The sequence below is a fragment of the Talpa europaea genome, assembly GCF_964194135.1.
Source record: "Talpa europaea genome assembly, chromosome: 5".
Lineage (NCBI taxonomy): Eukaryota > Metazoa > Chordata > Mammalia > Eulipotyphla > Talpidae > Talpa > Talpa europaea.
In genome coordinates, this window is record NC_140071.1 from 84,445,686 (window position 1) to 84,468,970 (window position 23,285).

At 35.1% G+C, this 23,285-nt stretch overlaps 1 protein-coding gene across 3 annotated transcripts in view; it reads right to left on the reverse strand.

The window, feature by feature from the left end:
• Positions 1 to 23,285, reverse strand: part of GRID2 (glutamate ionotropic receptor delta type subunit 2) — a gene marked incomplete at its 3' end in the record, with an annotated part of 1,748,121 nt that overhangs the window by 746,044 nt on the left and 978,792 nt on the right. For all 3 annotated transcript variants that reach the window (XM_084234293.1, XM_084234294.1, XM_084234292.1), the window contains one exon: positions 5,586 to 5,639. In XM_084234293.1, coding sequence (XP_084090419.1) covers positions 5,586 to 5,639 — 54 coding nt within the window. The remainder of the gene's footprint in view (positions 1 to 5,585; positions 5,640 to 23,285) is intronic.

Genomic DNA, 23,285 nt, shown 5'->3' on the forward strand with positions numbered 1-23,285 from the left:
AGAATAAAAATGGTATGAAATATTTCAAATAAATTGAGTGACAAAGTCAGAGGAGAAAAATTGTTTAATACTAAAAATAATATAAGAATATAATCTATCTGACTTTAATTTGATTGTTCAACCACCCCCAAAAGAACCCAGAAGGGTAGGGGGGAATTTCCTCTCTGCCTGGATTAGATAGTATTATATAATACTTTGAAAATAATAAGTTTTTTATTGCTGTGCTTTCTGCTAATATGTTTATATTCTTCAAGCTTTAGCAAAGAGATACTTTGATATTTCCATAAGTTTGACATTAATATGAAAATATTACACACCGTTATGCTGAAATATGGAACAAAACCAACTGTAGTTTAAATATTAAGAGGAAAAGGAGCCGAATGAGAACATTCTGTTTGACAGATTAATAGTAGCAGTATAACTAATCACTAAATTAAAAAATGAAAAGTATCTATTACACATATAGATTATTTTAAACTTAACAACATCAACATGCTTCTTACCTACAGAACCAAGCATTGAATTAAGAGAATATTGATTGAAACTAAATAAGAAGTCGGATCACCAACATTCAGGTTTAGTATCATCAGGAAATAGAAGTAATGATAGCATTATATTCTTGCAGCACGAAACAGAGTATATTCCTCTAACTGAATTTTTAACATTTGTGGAACTTAAATAAAGTGATAGGCCATCTGCTACAGGACCCTGAAGGGATAACAATACTTATTTGGAAAGGCTGTTCTGGCCTGAATTTACTGATTGCAGGGAGAAGATAAATACCATTACTGACTACTAGCATATGATTGATTATACCACCCAAGCTAGCACAGCCTCTCCTTATTATAGCACACAATGCAAATGACAAAGTATATTGTTTTCAAGTTTCTATATCAATTTGTATCATGATGCACAATGCCAACTTTGATTTATAGTTCCTTTCTTAAAAAAAAAAAAAAAACTATTGGTGCAATAAGATTAAATAAATGTTTCCAACCCATTTTAAAATTAGCAACAAAATAATAGTTACATAAACCAAGCTAGACAGATGCATGTTTTCCATGTTCAATCAAAATGGGCATTCATGCTTTGCAGGACTTTTGTTCTTGTTACTTTTAGATTTCGTTAGCCTCCTAGCAAATTTGAGAAACCTGTGTTTTTTCTTTCATCAAAACTAAGGTAAATTATAATTCATTGAATGCAAATTTAAATAAACATGCTTTAAAATAAAGTAGTGAGAGTCAAGTTTTCTGAAGCATGTTTCAGAGAGAATGAGGTGGCTGAATCATAGACTGCTGACCACAGGTGTACCAGATGATTAAAGTTTTTCTTAGGAATGAAAACACAGGAAAAACAACAACACCACAACAAACAAACAAACAAACAAAAACACTTAATCTCTAAGTACCAGCCTAATATCGGGGAAAATCATAACTAATATAAATAGAGTGGGCTGTGAACATTAGATTTTTCAGAAATTAGGTGGTATTGATCTCCCCAAAAGAAATGACACCATTGCTCAATGTCTTGTCAGGAGAGCTGTGGGTGAAATACAATGAGGGTTTCGGTAACGCTCAAGGTGAAATTGCTAGTGATTATGATAGCTTATGGTAATAAACCAAAGCATGAAAGAGGAGAAAAGAAATTAAGTTGTTTTTTTTTAAACTTCTGACTTTTACTGAGTTATTTGGTGCTTTGATTACTTTACTTGTGTTCATGTTTGTTTTATTTTGTTGGTGGTTATTTTTTTCAAAATAAGCACCTATGAAATACTCATTTTAATACAGTAGTTGCCTGCTAATATTTTACAAAATAAAATATAATGATCAGGCCTCCCCGGTGGTGCAGTGGTTGAGTGCTGGGTTGCGAAGCTGCCCGCAGCCTCTGCAGTGCCAGTTCTATCTCCGGCCACCGGGTGAGGGTCCCACATGGTGCGCAGACCTCTCCTGCTGCCCACTGCTCCCCTCAGCAGTGTATCATCATTCTGCCCTTTCTGTTCCCTGCTCTGGTTCTGGTGAATTCACTCACCCTCCCGCGCTTCTGATTGTACCCAGTGCTTGTATAAATAAATAAATAAATCTTAAAAATAAAATATAATGATCAGTTAAATTAAATGAGTCACCATGTTAATGAAAAAAAAGTAAAATAGCTGTTTTTATTCCTTCCATGAAATTATCACCAATTATATACATGCTAGTTCACTGCTCAAAGTCTAGATAGCATAAAGGATTGCATGTTCTTACTGAGAAATAAGCAGTAGATGAATGACTATTGGTGTTCTGGGAAACTACTGGGCTCATCATTTCAAGATTGAGTGTAATTTTAGAAGTTCAATTAGATATGGGAAAATTAAATAAATAATTGAGGGGTCTCTACTAATGGACATTCCCATCTAACAGCCTTAAATATTAATTAATTTGATTATAATAACTCTAAGAAGGCAAGAAACAACTTTTTCCCCAGCCAGCTTTATTGAAAAACAAGTAAAAAGACTAATTTATTTTGCAACAGGGAGTCTGTGATCTCTCCCCCATTAGAAGTTAGATGAAAGATAAAAAAAACAAGGAATTTTTCAAAAACTAGTAATGGAGAAAATAATTAAAGAAAAAGTAAAAATTAATTGATAACTATCTCCTCTAAGACTAAAATTTTTACAAGAGTAAACAGAAAATTTAAAATGTCTATAAGAATTATACAAAAAGCAAAAGCAACCAAAGCTTTAGACTTGAACAGACTTTTTAAAATCCCATTACTACCACATAATAGTTGTGTAATATTTGGTGAACAGTTTGATTTCCTTGAAACTTAGATTCCTGGTGGAAAAATAAAAATTAAAATATCTAATTTGAAAAGTTTTCATGAATGTCTGCTAAGTTCCCCTTATTCCTTCTCTCTGTAGGGATGTTTAGTCATCAGGATGGAATTCCAATTTGATGGAAAATTGAGAGTTAATAGATAAAATTGAAACTATAAAAATTCCATTGAACATCAGATTTCACCCATACATATTGTTTGTGGGGTTTTCAGAAAACATTTTACTTTAACATCAGAAACACATTGACAAAACATGTGGACCCAGAAATTGACATTCCAAAAAGTGTTTGCAAGATGTTTCCAGTGTTTTTACCACTGAGCACAAATGAAGTGTGGTGCATGGGAGACAACTTGATATTACTTTTTAAGGAATCACTTTTATCTTTCTACATACTGAGAAGCAAGCCATTTACTTACTGTAACTCTCAATCTCTCAGTACTTCATAGAATAATATTTAGGGTTCAACAAAATAACCTGACAACTTTATCTGTGAACTTTGATGCCCTTTCATCATTACTACAGTGCCATTATTGTCCTTTGTCAAGCACTGTGATAGGAGCATGAAATACTATCTAATGATTAATTTTTAATAGGAACTTATAAAGTAATTGTTATGTTTACTGTACAAATGGTAAAACTGAGGCGCTTGGCAATTATAGTTTATATTTATAGTATTATTGCTTACCAATTTTATAGGCAGGATTGATTTAAATAATATTGTTATATTTGAAAATAGAATTCTTACCTAAATGCAATCTTTCCATGAAAACAAAAATAATATTCTAGAGTTCAATATTTTATTATCTATCAATAAATAAGACAATGTTTTTATTCATAAGTATTAGCTAAGACTGGATACTATGTCTTGTTAAAGAAAATCCATGCATTCTCGTTTTTTCATCCATGATGGATCTGCTCATTGTTCTTTCCAGTTCTGACTGGCAGGTTGTAATGGGACAACTTATTTAACAAGGCTTTTATATTGTTAAAATATTTTTAATAGTATGCATATTTTTTTTTACAAATATCAAAAATATGCTCAAGGAGGGCCTCCCTGGTGGTGCAAGGGGTTGAGACACAGCCTATGAAGCTGGAGTTGGTTTCCTGTCCAGCGAGCAACTGGTGTGGTATGGTAGACCTCTCCAGTTTCACCCGCTGCTCCCCTCAGCAGTGTATTTCAATCAATCCTCTTGTTCTGTCCCCCACTCTGTCTCTGGTGAATCTTCTCACCCCCACACTTCTGGCTTGTGCCCTAGCTCTTGTAAGCATAGATGAATAAATCTTTAGAAAAAAAATATATATATTCTCAAGGAATTTGACATGTTGATGGAATTTTAAATTGTAGTGTTTACTAAAACAATATATTCTTATTTATTCATATATACACACACACACTCACATACATATACACACACACGCACTGAACCTTTTAAGCCTCATAGCCTCATGTATGGGGCTGGATATAAAAGTTATAGAAACAGGAGAGGTCTGCTGTGCCATGCAATTTGCTCCCTAGCTGGCTGGGGATCGAACTTCTGCTGCAGAGGCTGCAGATAGCTTCACAGGCTGCATCTTAACCCCTTGTGCCACTGCATCCCTCAGTAGTATACTTTGGTCAATCTGCTTGTTCTGTTCCCCACTCTGTCTCTGGTGAATCCTCTCAACCCCCACACTTCTGGCCTGTACCCCAGCTCTTGTATGCATAAATAAATAAACCTTTAAAAAAATTTAAAAAAATAAGGGCCTCCCTGGTAGCAGAGGCCATTAAGTGCTGCGCCGTGAAGCTATCCACAATCCCTAGAGTGCCGTTTCGATCCTGGCCAGCCTGCAAGGGTCCCTTATGGCGTGGCATACCTCTCCTGTCTTGCCTGCTGCTCCCCTCAGCAATGTATTTCAACAGTCTGCCTGTTCTGTTCCCCGCTCTGTCTCTGGTGAATCCTTTCATGCTCCCACACATCTGGACTGTACCCCAGCTCTTGTATACATAAATCTTAAAAAAAATTAAAAAATAAAAGTTCCAGAAACAACATTAAAAAATAAAATGAGGGCCTCCCCCGTTGGCACAGGCAGATGAACGCAGTGCTGTGAAGCTGAACACAGCCTCTTGGCACCGGTTCTGCCACATGGTGTGGCAGACCTCTCCTGTCTCACCTGCTGCTCCCCTCAGCAGTGTATTTCATCAGTCTGCCTGTTCTGCTCCCCACTCTCTCTTTCGTGAATCCTCTCAGCCTCCCGCACATCTGGCCTGTACCCCGGTTCTTGTATAAAAAATAAATCTTAAAATAAAATAAAATAAAATAAAATAAAATAAAATAAAATAAAATGAAAACAAGTTACTGGGAGAAGTTCACTTTGGTGATGAGAAGAACTGTATTTTGTATAAAGATTGTTTCCAGAAGCAGGCTGTGGAAAAGGCTAAAAGATACTACATGAGAAAGACACTCACCATTTATTCTATGAATATTTTATTCACATAAAACCCTTTATATTTGTTTAAAGTGAATGAGTTAACAGCATTCATTCAGTAAACTGAATGCTTACTTTGTGTTCTTTTTCCTCTTAGAAATTTAAGGCTCTGAGAAATGTTGTCTATACATATGAAAACAGGAAACACTCTTCTTTTTAATTATTTTTGCATAGAAGTATTGGGGTGTAGGCCAGAGGTACAGGGTAAAGGGTGAGCCTTAAAGGTGAAATCACTGAGATGTAACCCCTAGGCCACCAGGGAGGCCCAGCAACCACTTTTACAATAAGGTTTATATGGCTTTACCTCATTTATAATGATCCAGTGACAGTCAAAAGCAACCAAATTAGTCTCCACAACCTAGAATAGAAAGCAAATCAGGTATCAGTAAGCATAATCAAGAAAAAAACTAACCAAGCTAAGTGGCTATACTTGTCAAATAGCAACAATGTATCATATTATAAAGGTCTTTGTTATTCAGCTGAAAATGGAAAACTTAGGAAAACAAAGTAGAAGACTTTGTGTTTGATGGGTAAATGCAATATATACTTGTTGATTAAATTTAATTAAGAAACATAATCAAACAAATGAAAATTTAATTCAAGAAAACCTGGCAAAACAGGTTTTAACTAAACTATAATACTGCATTGTGACTTAGAAGTCAAGTCAAATTCTATATTATAAATAATCTTTGATCACATTCTATTATTTTCTTAAAAAAATATTTAAAGATATTTCCTTCCAGAATACATGCCTGACTTAACATTTATGTTTTATGTTACTTCCGTATGTAGCTGTTTTCTATTTACTTGACAAAGTAACATGCTCCATATTGTGAAAAATTTTATGCATGCATATTCTAAGGAGATCTATTTCTAGTAAAATTCCCTAAATTTAAAGACAAAAACAATAACAAAATTATCATTAAGTGATGGGTGGTTAATTTCAGTGATTTTTTTCAATTGCCAATAACATGAACAGCAATGAAACGTACATGAAAATAAAAGTAAGCTATACATGACTAACTTTGGATGATTGGTTTTACATATAGGGCCTCTGAGTGTCTGTGTTTTAAGCAGTTGTGGTATAAAAATTTCCATTCATCATACATATTGTAAGATACACTCTTAAGATTCATGCCATGGAACACAGTATGAGACCATTTTGTAAGAGATTATTGTTATTTTTAACAACAATACCTGAGGATGGGCTTTTAAATGAAGATGTCTTCTAGTTACAATCAAGGAGTTGTTCTAAATTGTGAATTGTTTTGGTGGTTATTCTTTGTCCTACTGAGAAATGCCTGCTGATACATTGAATCATGAGAAATGCATTGGAAATATATTTCTCATGTGATCCAATGCCTCAAAGTATGTAATTGCTTGCAACATCATTGATTAATTTTAGGAGAATAGTTTCTCATTTTCCTCCACTTCCATCCCTCTTTCTCTCCTCCCTCTCTCTTAAACTCAGAGCCCTTAGGATGTTTATGGATGTGCACTATATTTTCAGTGTTTCATGTTATTCAATTGTCTGCATTGTAAATTAGTTCAGAATTTTGTTTTTATCTTTCTGAATTTGCTGCACATAATTCTCTCAATTCCCTCCATTTTGTTGAAAGTGGCTGATTTTCATGCTTTCTTAGGGTTATATAACACTCCATGGTGTCTATACTTCTTGATATAATCTTTCATCAATGGCATGTAGGTTGCTTCCATGTCTTAGCTATTGCAAACAATATTTCTATGAACATATTGGACGACATGTTTGTTGTTGTTGATGATGGTTTCATATTCTGTGGACACATGCCCAAGAGTCAGATTGCCAGGTTATATGAATTTCCATTTAAAATTTTTTAGGTAAATCCAAATTTCTATCCATAGGTGTTGTGCCACTTCACATTCCCACTAACAGTTGATTCTTTTTAATTTTTGTATAAAGTACATATCATTTAATGCACAACATAATGACCCTTATGACCTTACTGAAGTATATAGAATAATTTATTTCATAGAAATGAGAACATATTATCTAGTTTTAACTTTTTTTGTTACAATAATTTTTATAATATATACATTCTCAACAGGTGACACTTAATGTAGGGAATATAATTCATAGCAATTTTCAATTTTATCTTAAAAAAATTCACTCTATACCAATAATGGCAGCACTTATTTTAATTTGATGATGATTTTTATTTACTTGTCTTAGGGACAAATCATCAATAACTTCTTATCAATAAAAATGTTAGGAAAAAACCTGCAGTTCCCTAATATAGTAAAGGAATACAAGCCAGAAACATATAGAGATAGAACAAGTCTGTATAAAATACCAAGATACATATTACATGGAAAAAAAAAAAAACCAACATGACTAAATATGGAAACAGGAGGGATTCAATATAAATTGAACATACTTCTGAAGCAATATTAGTAGAGTGAAGAGATGACTCAATTTTCCTTCAATTGTCCTTGTTTAGATAATCTATATTGAAGGATAACCCTCCCCAGAATACACACAAGTACGCTATTTCCAATACTTGCCATCTAGGTTCATAGAGTAAAGGTCAATGGAGGCCCTCTGACTTTGAAACTATTACCATTATCTTAAAGAATGGACATTACCCAAAATGAAGGTCAATTCCTGACACCTACCTTAAGAAGGGACAAACATCTGGACAATCTGCTAATATAATGTGCATCACCCTCTCTCTTTAGGTGAGTCCTCCTTGCCTCTCCTCGACACCCAAACCCCTACACCAGGCCTTTTCGCAGTAATAAATATCTTCAGTCTGTCTCACTTACTGTAGCATTTGCAGATATAATTAAATTTGTTCTTTTTCTCTCCCTAATTTACGTGATGTTATTTGTTTACTCAACCAGCCTAAGAACTTTGGAGGAGTAAGGGAAAGTTTTCCTTGGAACTCCTATAGTACCATGTGCCAGATTAAGCAAAATGCAGGCCATTCAAAATTTTTAGTAACCAATAGTACTTGGTAGGTGAAAAGTGGTCTAGTGCAACAACACTTATGAAATGGTAAGAGTTACAATGTATCTTATTGATGATTTGTCGAGACCATAAAACTTACTCACCTTTCACATTCTCTGCTTTGAAATAAACTTTCAGGCAAAAGCGTGAAATACTCTGAGGCACAGATTCAATCTTGTATCTCAGTAAAGGAGAAAGATGAATATCTCATCTATGGACATGATTTTACTCACTTCACCGCCTTATTTATTTGGGATCAGCAGGGAAATAATCTCTCACTCCTATCCTTGGTTTTACTCATGGTTACTAACATATTAGACACTGAGCGGTACAAAATTGAAACAAGAAAATATTATTAGCACATTAATGTGGGGGAAGAAATAACTCATTCACCACACTAACTCAAGATCATGAAACAGATCCCACTGCCTTATTTACTGCTATGGTGCTATGCTAATTATGAAATAAGCCTTTGTTATATTGATATATTACCTTGTGAGGCTACTTGTTAGAATAATAAAGACTGTGTTTTCTAATGCATTGTATTTTGACTGATGTCAGCTGTGCACCTTTATCTAACCCCCCTCAAAAAATAACATATATTAGAGTAATTTTATATTCAGTTATTTTATAAAGGCACAGTTTCAAAACCATGTAATTGTTGGTTTCTTCATGAATATTGAATATTCAGAATAATTTATGACCCCATTTTTCTTTGTGCAAGGAAAACAAATTATACTAGAAAGATACTTAAGAATGAATATTTCATCCCTTTAATTATATACCAGAATATACAGGTATTCACAACTAAAATTCATTTACTACCATGACACCATATTTTAAGGAAGTCATGAAACTTTTTTATTGCTCTGTTGTGCAAAGAAAGTTAATGTTTCCATTCATTCTGATTAACTATCCACTAAAAGGAATATAATTTTCTTAGGTCTAGGTTAACTTGGTCATGCATAAGAGCTGGCGTGAATTTTCTCATTTTTTGTAATTGAATGTTACTAAAAGTGAAAAATGTGAAAAGACCACTAATTAACAATGGAAGTGATATTTCTAATGGAAGGAGCATTTAGAAAAGGGCATAAAAAGATGGCAGGAGTTCAATAACCTAGACCTGGGAACCCCAATAAGCTTAGAGTTCCTTCATTTAAATGACTAGTATAGCTTTAGTGGTACATTATATAACTAAATAACCAGAGAAGTAAAATTATAGTACAGTTAAAAGAAAAGATAAAATGGAATGGAAATATTTATGTTTTTCACTTACCAAATAGCACTAACGTCAAATAAAGTTAACATATAATTAATATTCTTAGAAGAGACATAGTCCATAAAAATAAATTTTAAAATAATTGTATAAATAACAAATTTAACCATTATACATCCCGAGTCAATTCCTTTGATAATTTTAATATCCATAAGCAATGCTAACCCCTTTATACTCGATAAACTTCAGTCTAAGTAAGGCTATATCAACTAGTGGCATTACTAACTTGACAAACTGAATTACTTCTGGATAAAGAATAAAAAGTCAAATGTAAGACATCTTAAAATTTGTTAAATCGTTGTAGGTATTTCCACAGTATATCAAAGCTCAAAAGGAAAAATTGTTTTCTTTCCTTTTTTTTTTTTTTTTGGATCGAACCAGCGCTGCAGAGGCTGCGGGCAGCCTCGCAAACCAGCGCTCAACCGCTGTGCCACCAGGGGAGGCCCTCCCTTTTTTCTTTACATAGCAAATCTCATAGGCAATTTGATTTTTTTCCATTTTTCACAGTGGGAAGCTATTTTACATCTAAGCATATCATTGTTAAAATTTTTTGGACTCTGCCTCCCCTGGTGGCGCAGTGGTTGAACGCTGGGCTGTGAAGCTGCCCGTAGCCTCTGCAGCGCCAGTTTGATCCCCAGCCACCGGCGAGAGTCCCACATGGTGCGCAGACCTCTCTTGCCGCGCCCGCTTCTCCCCTCAGCAGTGTATTTTGTCACTCTGCCTGTTCTGTTCCCCGCCCTGGCTCTGGTGAATTCTCTCACCCTCCTGTGCTTCTGACTGTAACAAATGCTTGTACAAATCAATCAATCAATCAATCTTAAAAAAATAAAATAAAATAAATTTGGACTCATTCTTTGAATCCTCATAAATGTCTAGCAATTTAGTCTACAAAGCATGTATTACCTTTGTTAGCTAAAATTAAAAAAAAAAAAAGATGGACATAAAAAATTGAACATCCCAAAATTATATTTATTATTGCCAATATAATAAGAAACACTGCCTACAAGATCACATTATGCTTAGATTATAACAGAAAACAAACAAACAAACAATAAACTATCCAGTTAAAACTGGAGCACAGTGACAGCCCACCCTGTAGTCACTGGAGTGTCCCAGCACAGCTGCAGGGGCCCCTAAATTGTCAAACCTGCCCTTACAGAGGTGCACCAGATGCATTGTCCTCTAGCCTCACTTACACTGTCTTCTTGCCCATAAATCTGCCCTGACCTGAGTGCAGACTGGAGTAGGCAGGGGTGGAGCTTTTACCTTAAACAACACCAATCAAACAGTCAGAATCATAAATGGACCCATGAGATTTGAGCTTCCCAGCTGTCATTGAAACATTGAGTTAATTATGTGCATTGAAAATAGAAACAGGCTAATTAGTGCTATCTGGCACCAAAGAGATGAGGTGCTTAGGATTGAAAACTGGTCCAATCAGGCTAGTAGGGTTGGGGGGCCTTAAAGAGGATATAAGGCAAAACGAGAGCCAGATTGACTCACTCAGCAGCCAACCTCCAAAGACACAAGGTCTCAGCAGCCACGCTCTGAAGATAGAAGTATTCAGCTGACTGCCTCTGTAGAAACATTTGGCAGACAACCTCCACGGGATTTAGCAGATCTTCAAAGACTTTTAGACTTTTAAGTATCCAGACCTCTGCAGAGATCCTGCTACTGCACCTGTCTCCAGTCTTGCCTCTTACATGACTGCAAAGGAGCACCATTGGCCTTGGCTGTGTCTCAAATAGCTATTCATTGTTGATGTAGAGAAACAGCTCACAAAGCTGAAACACTCTGACACCACCTCCAAGAGACTAGTACTGACACTATTGACCAGTGCAGAAATAGCCCTGTCTGCCAGTGACTGGCGCTCTGTGTCTGGTCAACTTTGAGAGCTGTCCACCACCTCTGGTTTTCCAGCACTGCTTCCCGGTGCTGTTGAACTTTTGCCATCTGTTTCAGCATCTGACAGGGGTCAGGCCAGCTTTCAGACTGTTGCTTTAGGTACCTGCAGTGTCATCTCAGCAGCCTCACCTGTGAGCCCCTCTAGCTGTCACCATAAATTGGACTCCGATGAAGTGTTAACCAGTGTGCAACCAGTTCCAGGCCCTCATTGATGGAAAAGTGACATCTAGTATGAGTGGCCTTTGTTTGGGACTATTGGACAATGTGGACACTATCAGGGATGAGACAGCTGGCCACATGTGGCCTTAGAAACCATTCCCTTTACCCAATATCCTATTTGTTAAATAAACTCTATTTTTGTTGGAACCTTAGCATTAATTATACCCTGCAATTGAGTGCATAGGTGAGAAACCACAGAGACTGACCTGTCCCCACCTTGGCCCTGTCCCTTAAACTATTTTAAGTACTCTGTGGGCACTGTTTTATAGTGAGGACACTAATAAGTTTAGTTATGGAAATCAAAGGAAGAAAAGAAGAACTGTTTCTTCTTTCCCTCTCATTCCATGTTCTTTTCTCATTACTACACATTTGTACACTATGATGTAAAAAAAAAAAAGCATGGTGCATATTCATATAGAGTTGCTGTCACATAAATACACAACAATATAGTCATAACAAATGTGACTACCCCACCACCTAAGAAGCTGAGCCTACTCTAAGCCATTGAGCAAAGAAAAATAGGTGAGGGTCAGGGGAGGAAATCAATTCCTGTTGGCAAGGCAAGTGATGAGTAAGGACAGACCATCTGTCACTGGCAGGAACTTTAGAACTTCTGAATCTTTAGAAAAGTCCAACAATTTATCACGATGTCTTCCATACTTCATTCTCAGATCTGTAAATGTGCTAAATATAAGACAATCCAAAGCAAAGAAACTGCCAGAGCATGTATCTCATTGGTAATAAATGTGGAACAGTTCCTCCACACACAGAGGACATTTTAATTGACTAAACAACAACAAGCAGCATGCTGCTTTTCATTCAACCTGTGGCTTAACTAAATTAAGTTTGTTCCCTTTGCAGGATGTACTAAATGTTACACATTTGTGCAAAAGGTTCCAATGATTTGTGCACCTGTCACACAAAGATATCAGGTGTTCGCTTCCCAATTCCTGCAAATTCCAAATTGTCAGGTGGAAATCTACGAGAGGCATGCCTGGGCAAGGACACCAACAGTTCTTCTGGCCAGAGAATACTAAAGAGTTATTACTCCCTGTCTTTTTTTCATAGTAATACTATAACTTGTATCAGCAATCCTAGAGCAGCGTACTGTGGGGCACTACTTGCACTAAAATTAGTAAATATTCTGTAGTCAAATAGTTTCATAAATGCTAGGTTAAGCAAAGTTAGGAGAACTCTACTCCTAGTCAGAGTTCTTAACATGTTAACATAAATATAGAAATATAATTAACACAAAAGTCATTTTAATATGAATATTGTTATATATTTTATATTTATGCATTTATATTTATACATTACGTATAATATTTATACATTATATATTTTAATATTTGGAGACAGGGCTTCAGATTTATGAGCACAAGCTCTAAAGTTAGAGTTAATATCTATTTTTTTGCAATTTGACTTTGCACAAACTACCGATCCTTTAAGTCTTAGTTTTCTCCTTTGTCATCAGGTTTTAATGATAGTGTCCACATAACAGAATCATGATGAGCATTAAATGAGATAACGGCACATGGTAAACTATCAACAAATACCAACACTTGTGTTTTAACTAATGCACTTTATAAACGAATTTCGGAAGGAGATATTTGGAATGTGTCATATTCCAAATGAATTTAACTACAGAAACATTTTTCCCACTACAAACCTTATGAGAGTTATCCTTGGGAAATACACATTGGCATCAGTCTTACTCTAGCCACATATTTTTTAAAAATAATGAAATTTTATTGAAGCACCACAAGGAATTTGTTATTTTAACATCATGGGCTTACAATATTTCTACAGAGAGTATGACTAACAGGACATTTTTTCACAGAATTAAAGTCAACATTAAAAAAAGTTGAATCACTGTATTTTTTATAGAACTCAAATACATATGTAGTAGTTAAGACCAAATAGTGATATTTGTTTGTCTTTTTCATCTATTTCTCCTTATTTACTAAACAAGATAAAAGCAAACCAAACCACTATATGGTTCTCTAATAAAGTAAAGAAAATGAGTATAGTATGTTAAAAATTTAGTTTCTAGTTGTTTCTCAAAAGATGTATGGAATTGCAGTACAAAGCCTAAATCCAGATGCCTCAATGTCATGTATGACTAAACTGTACTGCTTTAGAGTGTTGCTAAAATTTTCCATGCAATTATATAATATGTCTCTCTGCAATGCAGGGGGAATACAAAGTTTCAGTCTTAAGGTACACAGCGCATGACCTGGAATTCATTTCCATTGCTGGTTGTTTTGTTTTAATGTGTTTCCATTTTTCTTATCAGTAGAAGAACTGAATCCACAGTGTAAGGAGACTGGATTAATACTTGTATGGATTACACTTTTAAATCCCAAATAAATCCAGCAGATGGCATCAGTAATCCCTTTCCTGATACAGGGCAGCTTGGGGGATATTCTAAAAGAACTGTGTTGTTTACATTTCCCCTAGAGCTCAGCATGGATCCCCAAATCTCTTTTGTTCTTATCCAAGCAGCCACTATCTGCCATCCCATTCTGTGCCTTTTGCTTTAGAATCTCTGCATTGATCTTCCAGCTGGAATACCTCGGATATGTTTTCATCCAAATCCTTTTGCCATTACTGCCAAAGTTATTTCATAAACAGATATGCCACAATTTTTGTTACTGGTGTGCAGTTGGGTCTTCCCACATCCCCTGGGAGATGGAAATATGCCACCACTGAAATTTGGCCAATAGAATGCTACTTGCTTGCATGTTTCCCAGTGTGCAAAGAGGGAGGCTAATGCATGGAAGTAGAGAATCTGCACTGGTCACAAGGCAAAGATGCTCCTTCCTATGTTACTGGCAGAGCAAAGTAATTGAAAAAAAAATTGAATAATGTTTAAAAGTGAATTTATGATTTCAACAATTTGTTGATGATGATAATAACAAAAATTTGTCAATTATTTTTAGTGCAGGGTACCAATCTGTCACTGTTTTAATTTGTTGTGAGTTTCTGCTTGTGTTGGGGTAATTTTAGATATTTGTTGTGGTATTTTTAGGTACATAATCCCCAAACAATTAGTAACACTGGTCTTTGTTAAAGAATCATTAAACCCTCACTTTGTCTGTTTTGCCATATTCCAATATGTTAGTTTTTGGTATTTTGTTTATTTTCAATAGATAAATTACAGTTGGCAGAGAAAATTAATTCATAAGTGTAACAGGACAACAAATAAATTTGGATTTCTACTTGGAATTTGATCAGAGCTTAAAATGTTAATTTGGGGGGTACATTGGCAAATATTGAGATTTATGAATAAAAGGCTTTCTCGCTATCTTAAGGAAATTTAAAAAAATCATATAGAATAGTCTATTGATCAATCTAAATGCAACGTACAGGTTCTTCACAACAATGAATTTTCATACCTTTAATTTTTCCCTTTTTTTAAAAGATTTATTTATTTATTTATTTGTTTGTTTATTTATTTATTTATTTATTTATAAAAGCACTGGGTACAGTCAGAAGTACGGGAGGGTGAGAGGATTCACCAGATCCAGAGCGGGGAGCAGAACAGGCAGATGTACTGAAATACACTGCTGAGGGGAGCAGCGGGCAGCAGGAGAGGTCTGCACGCCATGTAGGACCCTTGCAGATGGCCGGGGATCGAAATGGGGCTGCGGAGGCTGCGGGGCCCCAATTTTTTCCTTTTGATTGCTTTTTTTTTCTTCCTCCTTGACAAAGATTTTTCTCAAAATTCAAAGACTAAAGCAAATGTCAAATCCTTCCCTCTCTCAAGGGAAGGATTATGGCCAAGGATTATGCCCTTATGCCCAAGAAGTGTTGTCTACCACAATCTGAATAGACTTTTATTCCAGCCTCAATTAAAAGTTGTTCAGCTAAGTAAGTTGCACTGAAGGCCATGCTATGTTAATGCCCCCCTTAATCCTTCTGTTTCATATATTGGCTTTCTTGCTGGTCCTCCAGTTTAGCTCTGTCTTTTCTATCTGGATTGTTCTTCCCCCAGAGATACTCTCCCTCCCCCAGGTCTCTGTGTAAAAGTCACTTCATCAGGCCAGACTTCTACAATCTTTCTCCCATTGCACACTTATCCCACATGAAATTAGCACATACCCACACTTATATTTACTGTTCCTTTCTGCACACTGGGATATAAACCTCACAGAAGTAACAATTTCATTTTATTCGCAGATATGTACCCTAGAATAATCAGTAAAATATATAGTGTTTGAGTAAAATATGTTTGCAGGTGCATGTCAGATTTTCATGTTGTATGGAGGAAAAAAATAACACCTCCAACTCATCCTTCTATATATGTGTATTTCTCTACTTCACCTAGGACTAAACAATTAGATGAGTATGTGTTAAGAGGCAGTCATTGAATGAAATTTTATTTCTTTTTAAAATATTTATTTATTTACTTACTTACTTACTTACTTATTTACTTAGTAGAAGAACTGGCATGTAAGCCAGATGTGTGGAGGATTTATAAATTCACCAGAGACAGAGTGGGGAGCAGAACAGGAGGATTCACTGAAACACACTGCTGAGGGGAGCCATGGGTGAGAGAGGTCTGCTGTGTCATATGTGGTTTACCTCCCTGACTGGGGGTCAAACTCAAGCTGTGGCTGTGATAGAAGTAAGACTGGATCTCTAGACCACTAAGGACACCCTGGATAGAATTTTGCTTCTAAAATTTAAATAAGTAATGATAATTGACACAATTGGCATTTTTTCAATTGAGAAGGTCGTGATTACCTACGTATGTCATATTTAAAGTCAGAAATAGTAAACCTCGTACACCACTGGTAGTAATGTAAACTGTGCAGCCACATGAAAAAATGTTATAGAAGTTCCTAAAATATATATTACAAATAGAACTACCATATGATACAGCAGTTCCACTTCTAGATGTTTATCAAAAGAATATGAAAATACTACTTTGAGGGCATCCCTGGTGGCACAAGGGTAAAACACAACCTATGAAGCTAACCGCAGCCACTGCAGCACTATTTCGATTCCTGCCCAGGGAGCTACTCGCATGGCGCAGCAGACCTCTCCTGACTCTCCCACTGTTCCCCTCAGTTGTGTACTTGAGTCAATCTGCCTGTTCTGTTGCCTACTCCGTCTCTGGTGAATCCCCTCACCCCCTACACAAATCTGGCCTGTATCCCAGTTTTTGTATGAATAAATAACTTAAAACAAAAACAAAAACAACCCTTAGACTCTGAGAACAGAACAGGGGTGTCCAGAGGGGAAAGGAGTAGGAGGATAGTGTAGAGAAGTTCCCCTGGATAGTGTTCATGTTAACATAAACTTGGATTATAGACATGGTATATGGTATATTTGAAGGGGACAAAACTATAGTGCTAAAATATTATACAATGTTGTAAACTAATGTTATCTCAATTAAAAAGAAAAAGTTTTCCGAAAAATGAAAAGTTAAAACCATGCAAGGAAAACCAAATATCCAAAGTAATTTACCTCATGTCATGGAATCTATATGATATCAGAAAATGAACATGAACTTGGAATAACAGGGATTAAGCTCAAGTGCCAGAACTCCTTATCTACAGTCAATTATGCTACTTATTCTGAGTCATAGTTTCCTGTTGTCTAAATAATGTCTCCTCCTCCACAGGTGTATAGTGAGGATTAGGGGCAGATGTATTTAAAACTTCTATGCTGTAAGTGGTCACAACAGTACCCATTTCCGCCTCCCTTCTTCACTCAGATTGCTACAATAATTTTCATGGGACCCATAAATGAATATATTTAGTTGACTTAGTAAAAGTCCACTGATTATTTACAGACTGTCAATAATGGCAATAAACGTTAATATTCATTCAGTTCTTAAAATGTGCCAGGCACTAATATACATATATGCATATATAAATACTCAAAATGCACTTGTTATATAAGTATTACAATTGTACCCATCTTATATATGAAGAAACTGAAGAATATAAAAGTTAATTCACTCAAATCGTAAAGCCAGATGTGAAAACCAGAAGCAAAACTTTATTCTTGCTATGCAATGTTCACATGTTTCTGAACCATTATGCTTTCTTCTAAATTAAAACAATTAGAGCTAAATAAAATCTTGTAGGCAGTGTGTGGTATATACTGTAGTTTTACATACTTGAACTCCACTGTGTAGTTTTTTTTAAATAACAATTTATTATTTTAATTGTAGTAATTCTCCATCTTAGGTATCACAACTTTTTGCATTTAGCTTACTTGCATCTATTATGCAGATTTGAGTGAGACAATTAACCATAGAAGGATTTGAAAAATCCAGGAGATTATATTCCTCCATCATTATATTCCTTGACCATTTGTCCTGCAGTGCTATAAAAAACTTCCTTTTTCCTTTGAGTTTCAGTTTTCATATTCTTTTCAGAATGTGAAAAATTTGCTGCACAGATAAACTGATCAAACATTCCTGTATATAAACTGTGCAGCTGATGCTAATCCTGCTTTCTCATTATAACAAATTTTCAATGGTCACTACAGGCTAGAGGTCCAAAAGATTCAAAGGAGAAAATTGAATACGATTCTTAGGTGTCGGGACAATAAGCAATAAGGTAATTAAACATCTAGTTTCTACGATTTGTCATTTAATTAGTTTACTACCCTTCTCTTTGGATAATGTGACCATATTCTGGGTTTTCAATAGTTCATCATTGATGAAGCCACTATGGAAGTTAATTACTACTCATTAAAAAACATTCTCAGTTCAATACATCTGTTATTCCTGAGCTTTTCCAATACCCCACAGTGACTCTGCTTGCTAGAATATCAAGAGAGGTACAAAATGCTGATGAATTTGAAATTAAAAGACTTCATAGAGAGAAAAAAAATATTTAAAATGTCTTATTAGTTTTGATACACAAAGTGTCCAAAAGAAGTATGGATAAATGGAAAATGTGAACTTCCATGAATATATTCCTAACTACTTTGTTCTCAATGTATTTAAGCTTATAGAAGATATGATCCTTGAACTTTCTATAGAATCAAAATAAGAATGTGAAGCTTTCTGGGATTTCTAAATTGCTTTTATAGTTTCTTCCATAAAAAGTATACCCTGCAGCCTATTGAAAAAAAAATGTTTTTATTGTTGCTAGATTTGACAGCATGGTCACTTTCCAGAATCCCAAGCAATTGACTCTCCTGTCTGTGCTGTTTCACTATAGTGAAATATAAACCATCTTTCTCTTACCACTGACAAAACACCTTATGGTGTAAGAACTGTGTTTAGTAACAAAATGCCAGTTGAAACTGAGGCACCAACTGTTATCTGCTCAAACAAAATGTCATTTGCAGAAAAGAATTACAGAGTTTGACAAAAGAACCTATGCTATGATGACATAATGCAAAAATATTCCAAATGATCTGACACATTTTAGTTTTTATTGATCTTAAATCTTTTTTATATTTCATAAAACATTTGTTTACCTGTGTGCATACTGTCTGTCAGTGTTTATAATTGCATGATTTTTTGAAATGATTAGTTACCTTGAGTATCATTTGCATGTCTCAAAATACACAGTTCTACCTTTCCTAGAAATGGATCAAAAAACTATTTAGTTTAGCTTCACCTCAAATGCATGACTTAGAAAGCCTACTAGAAATTTAACTAGCAATTCTAACTAGCAGTTCTCTCCATAAAATCAGTTTTGCTCCTGCCTCATTCTCTGAAGCAGTGACACTCGACTTCAACCAACTCCAGTGGCCCATTTACCTCACAACTTTATAATTAACTTGTTTGCTATTTAAACAACTAATAAAAAATAATAATTAGGCAGAAATTATTTCAAGCCCTCAAATTTATTGCTTTCAGAAATCAAAAGAAAAGTAAAACTTATCTGAATAGTAAGTTAAAATTTTAGGGGTGTGTATCACCAATAAGAAACAATGATAAATATCTTAGTGCTTTTCATTATTTACAGTTATTATAACCCTTTGAAAGGCATTGCTAATCATTTCCCTATTTTAAAAATGAATATACAGCATCTTAAAAACTTCATTCTTGGGGATTCACTGGTGACATAGGCGGTTGAGCGCCACACCGTCAAGCTGTCCACAGCCTCTGCAGCGTGGGTTCAATCCCCTCCGGTCAGCGAGAATCCCACCTGGGATTCAGACCTCTCCTATCTCGCCCGCTGCTCCCCTCAGCAGTGTATTTCAGTCTGTCTGCCTGTTTTGTTCCCCGCTCTGTCTCTGGTGAATCCTCTCACACCCCACAACTCTGGCCTGTACCCCGGTTCTTGTATAAATAAATAAATAACAAAAAAAAAAAAGAAAAAAAAGAAAAAAAAATCATTCCTTGCTCTATAGTAAAATAGACAGTTACAAAAGGACTGATCATTTCAGAAGAGCTCCAGGTCTTCTGGTACCTTCCTCCTTAGTGAGTCTTTAGCATAAGTGATATAGATATTTGTGTCTTCAATATCTTTCCATTTATCACCTATGGAACTCTAGATTTCCTTCCATGTAGCATATGACCACTCAATTGATTATCACACACAATCTTCTCAACTATTATCCATGATAGTTGCTCTTTTTTGTACCTCCCATTCACATCTCAATCAGGAGTAAGGTAATATATCATTATGGTTTCCATTTGTATTTCCCTGAGGATAAGTTATAATGAGCATTTTTTCACATGTCTATTGGGCCTTTATATGCATTGTTTGGATAAGTGACTTGCACTTCTGCCTATTTTTATTATATATTTTATTTTATTTCCATTGAGTTGTATGAGTTATTTGTAGATATTGACTACTGGCCTCTTGGCAGATATCTGATGTGAAAATATTTCTCATAGGGTGTCATTACGTTTTATCAACACCCTCGTATGTTGTATAGAAGATTTTATACTTTGATATTCTCCAAATTGTTTATATTCTCTTTTGCTTCTCTTGCTTTTGGAACTGTTCCTTAAAGATATTCCTGAGCCTATGTCTGGAGTGCTGTGTCTGTTTTTGTTGTTGTTGCTTGTTTGTTTTTGTGTATCTTATAGTTTCAGTTCTTATATCCAAGTCTTTGATACATTTTGAGTTAATGTTTTTGTATGGTGTGAGATAATAATGGGTTAGGCTCATTCCATTGTCCATTTTTCCCAACATTATTTATTGAAGAGACTTCTTTCCACAAATATGTGCTCTTGTCTCCTTCGTCATTAAGTAACTGTCCATAATTCTAGCTTTGTTTGCAGTCTCTCAATTCTGTTCCAGTGGACTGTAGGTCTGATTTTGTTCCAGTACTATGTTGTTTTAATTATAACAGTTTTGTAACATATTTTGAAATCTGGGAGTGTGATACCTCCATTCATCCATCTCTCTCTCTTTCTCTCTCTCTCTCTCTGTTTCTCTCTCTTTTTCTCCCTCTCTGTTTTCAGAAATTCTTTTTTTTTTTTTCCAGGACCTTTTGTGTTTCCTTGTGAATGTCAGTAATGTTTGCTCTATTTCTTTGGAGAATGCTATTAAAATTTCATAGGAATTGCAAGGAATCTTTATCTGTATGTTGCTTTGGGTAAGGTTGCTATTTTAGACATGTTAATAATGCCAATCCAAAGACAGGGGGTATCTTTCCATTACTGTGTGTTATCTATTTCCTTTAACAAGGTTTTATAGTTGTCATTACACCTATTCTTCACATCCTTTGTTAAGTTTACTGCTAGGTGTTTATTCTTTTCAATGTGATTGCAAGTAGGATTGTTGTCCATATTTCTTCTTCTCATTTTTTACATACAGAAAAATAGCTAAATTAAAAATTAGTTTGTAATATGTTACTTCACTGTATTGACATTGTTTCATCATCTGCATATAGTGAATCTTAGTTCTTTCTAAATTTGCTATCCATTATATATTTCTCTTGCCTAATTAATTTATGAAGGACTTTCAGTGCTGCATTAAATAGTAGTGTTAAAAGTGGATGTCCTTGTTTTTTACCAAATCTTACAGGAAAATATTTCAGTTTTATACCTCTGAGGATAATGTTAGCTGTGAGTTTGGCATATATGGCTTCAATATATTGAATTGTATTCCCTCAACTCCATTTTCTTGAGGGTTTTTATCATAAATGGACATTGAAGATTATCAAATGCATTGTTGATATGGTCACATGATTTTTACTTTCATTTTGTTGATATGCTGAATTAGATTGATTGAATTTTGATGTTGTAGTATCCCCCAACCATTGAATAAATCTGACTTAACCATGGTGCATGATCTGTTAAATACATGGTTGAATTTGGTTTGCTAAAGTTTTTTTTTTTTTTTTAAAGATTCATTTATTTATACAAGCACTGGGTACAGTCAGAAGCACGGGAGGGTGAGAGAATTCATCAGAGCCAGAGCAGGGAACAAAACATTCAGACTGATGAAATACACTGCTGAGGGGAGCAGGGGGCGTGGCAGGAGAGGTCTGTCATGCTATGTGGGACCCTTGCTGGCGGCCAGGGATCTAACCTGCGCTGCAGAGGCTGCGGGCAGCTTCGACGCCCAGCTCTCAACTGCTGTGCCACCAGGGAAGGCCCTTGTTTGCTAAAGTTTTGTTGAGGATTTTTGTGTCTATCCTCATCAAGGATACTGGTCTGTGCTTTTCCTCTTACGGTGTGTCTGAGTTTGGTATCAGGGTAATGCTAACCTCATAAATGTGTTTAGAAATATTCCCTCCTCAATTTTTAGAACAATTTGAGAAGTATAGGTATAGTTTATCTTTGAAGGTTTTGTGGAATTCACTAGTGAAACCATCTGGTACTGGACTTTTGCTTTTGTGAGAGACATTTGATTACTGTTTCTCTTTCCTTGCTTATAAGTTGCCTGTTCAGGCTTTCTATTTCTTCCAGATTCAGTATCAGATGGTTGCGTATTCTAAGAATTTTCTCATTTCTTCTACTTTATTCAACATGATAGCATACAAATGTTCATAATGATATCTTATGATTCTCTGAATTTCTGTGCTGTCTGCCCTAACTTCTTCTATTTTGTTTTTGGTTATACTTATTTGAGTTTTCTCCCTTTTACTTTGTGAGTCTAGCTATAGGTTTTACAACATTGTTATTTTTTATTTTTTTTTCAAGGAACTAGCTTTTGGCTTCACTAATCATTTGATCTTTCTTTTTGATTTATATTTAATTTCTGTCTGCTGTATTTTTTTATTTATTTCATTCTACTGTCTGAATAAATGTAGGGTTTTGTTTGTTAATTTTCTTCTAGTTCCTTAGGGTGAGAAATAGGACTGTTTAATTGAGCTCTTATTAGTTTTTGATATGGGTTTGTAATATTATATACTTCCCTCCTATTGGTTCTGGAAGGTTTTGTGTGATTGTTTACATATCTCTTAAGGTATTTTTAAATTTCTTCTTTGATTTCCTCATTAACCCAGTAGTCACTAAGAGGTGTTTTACTTAGTCTTCTGATATTAGAGGTTTTTCCTGCTTTCTTTTTGTGATTGATTGCTAGTTTGATACCATTGTGATCAGAGAAAATACTTGTATGATTTTGATCTTCATGAATTCCTTGATACTTTCTTTTATGACACAATATGTGCTCTATCTCAGAGAAAGTCCCTTGTGTACTTAAGACTGTGTATTCAGTTTTATTGGGGTGCAGAGACCT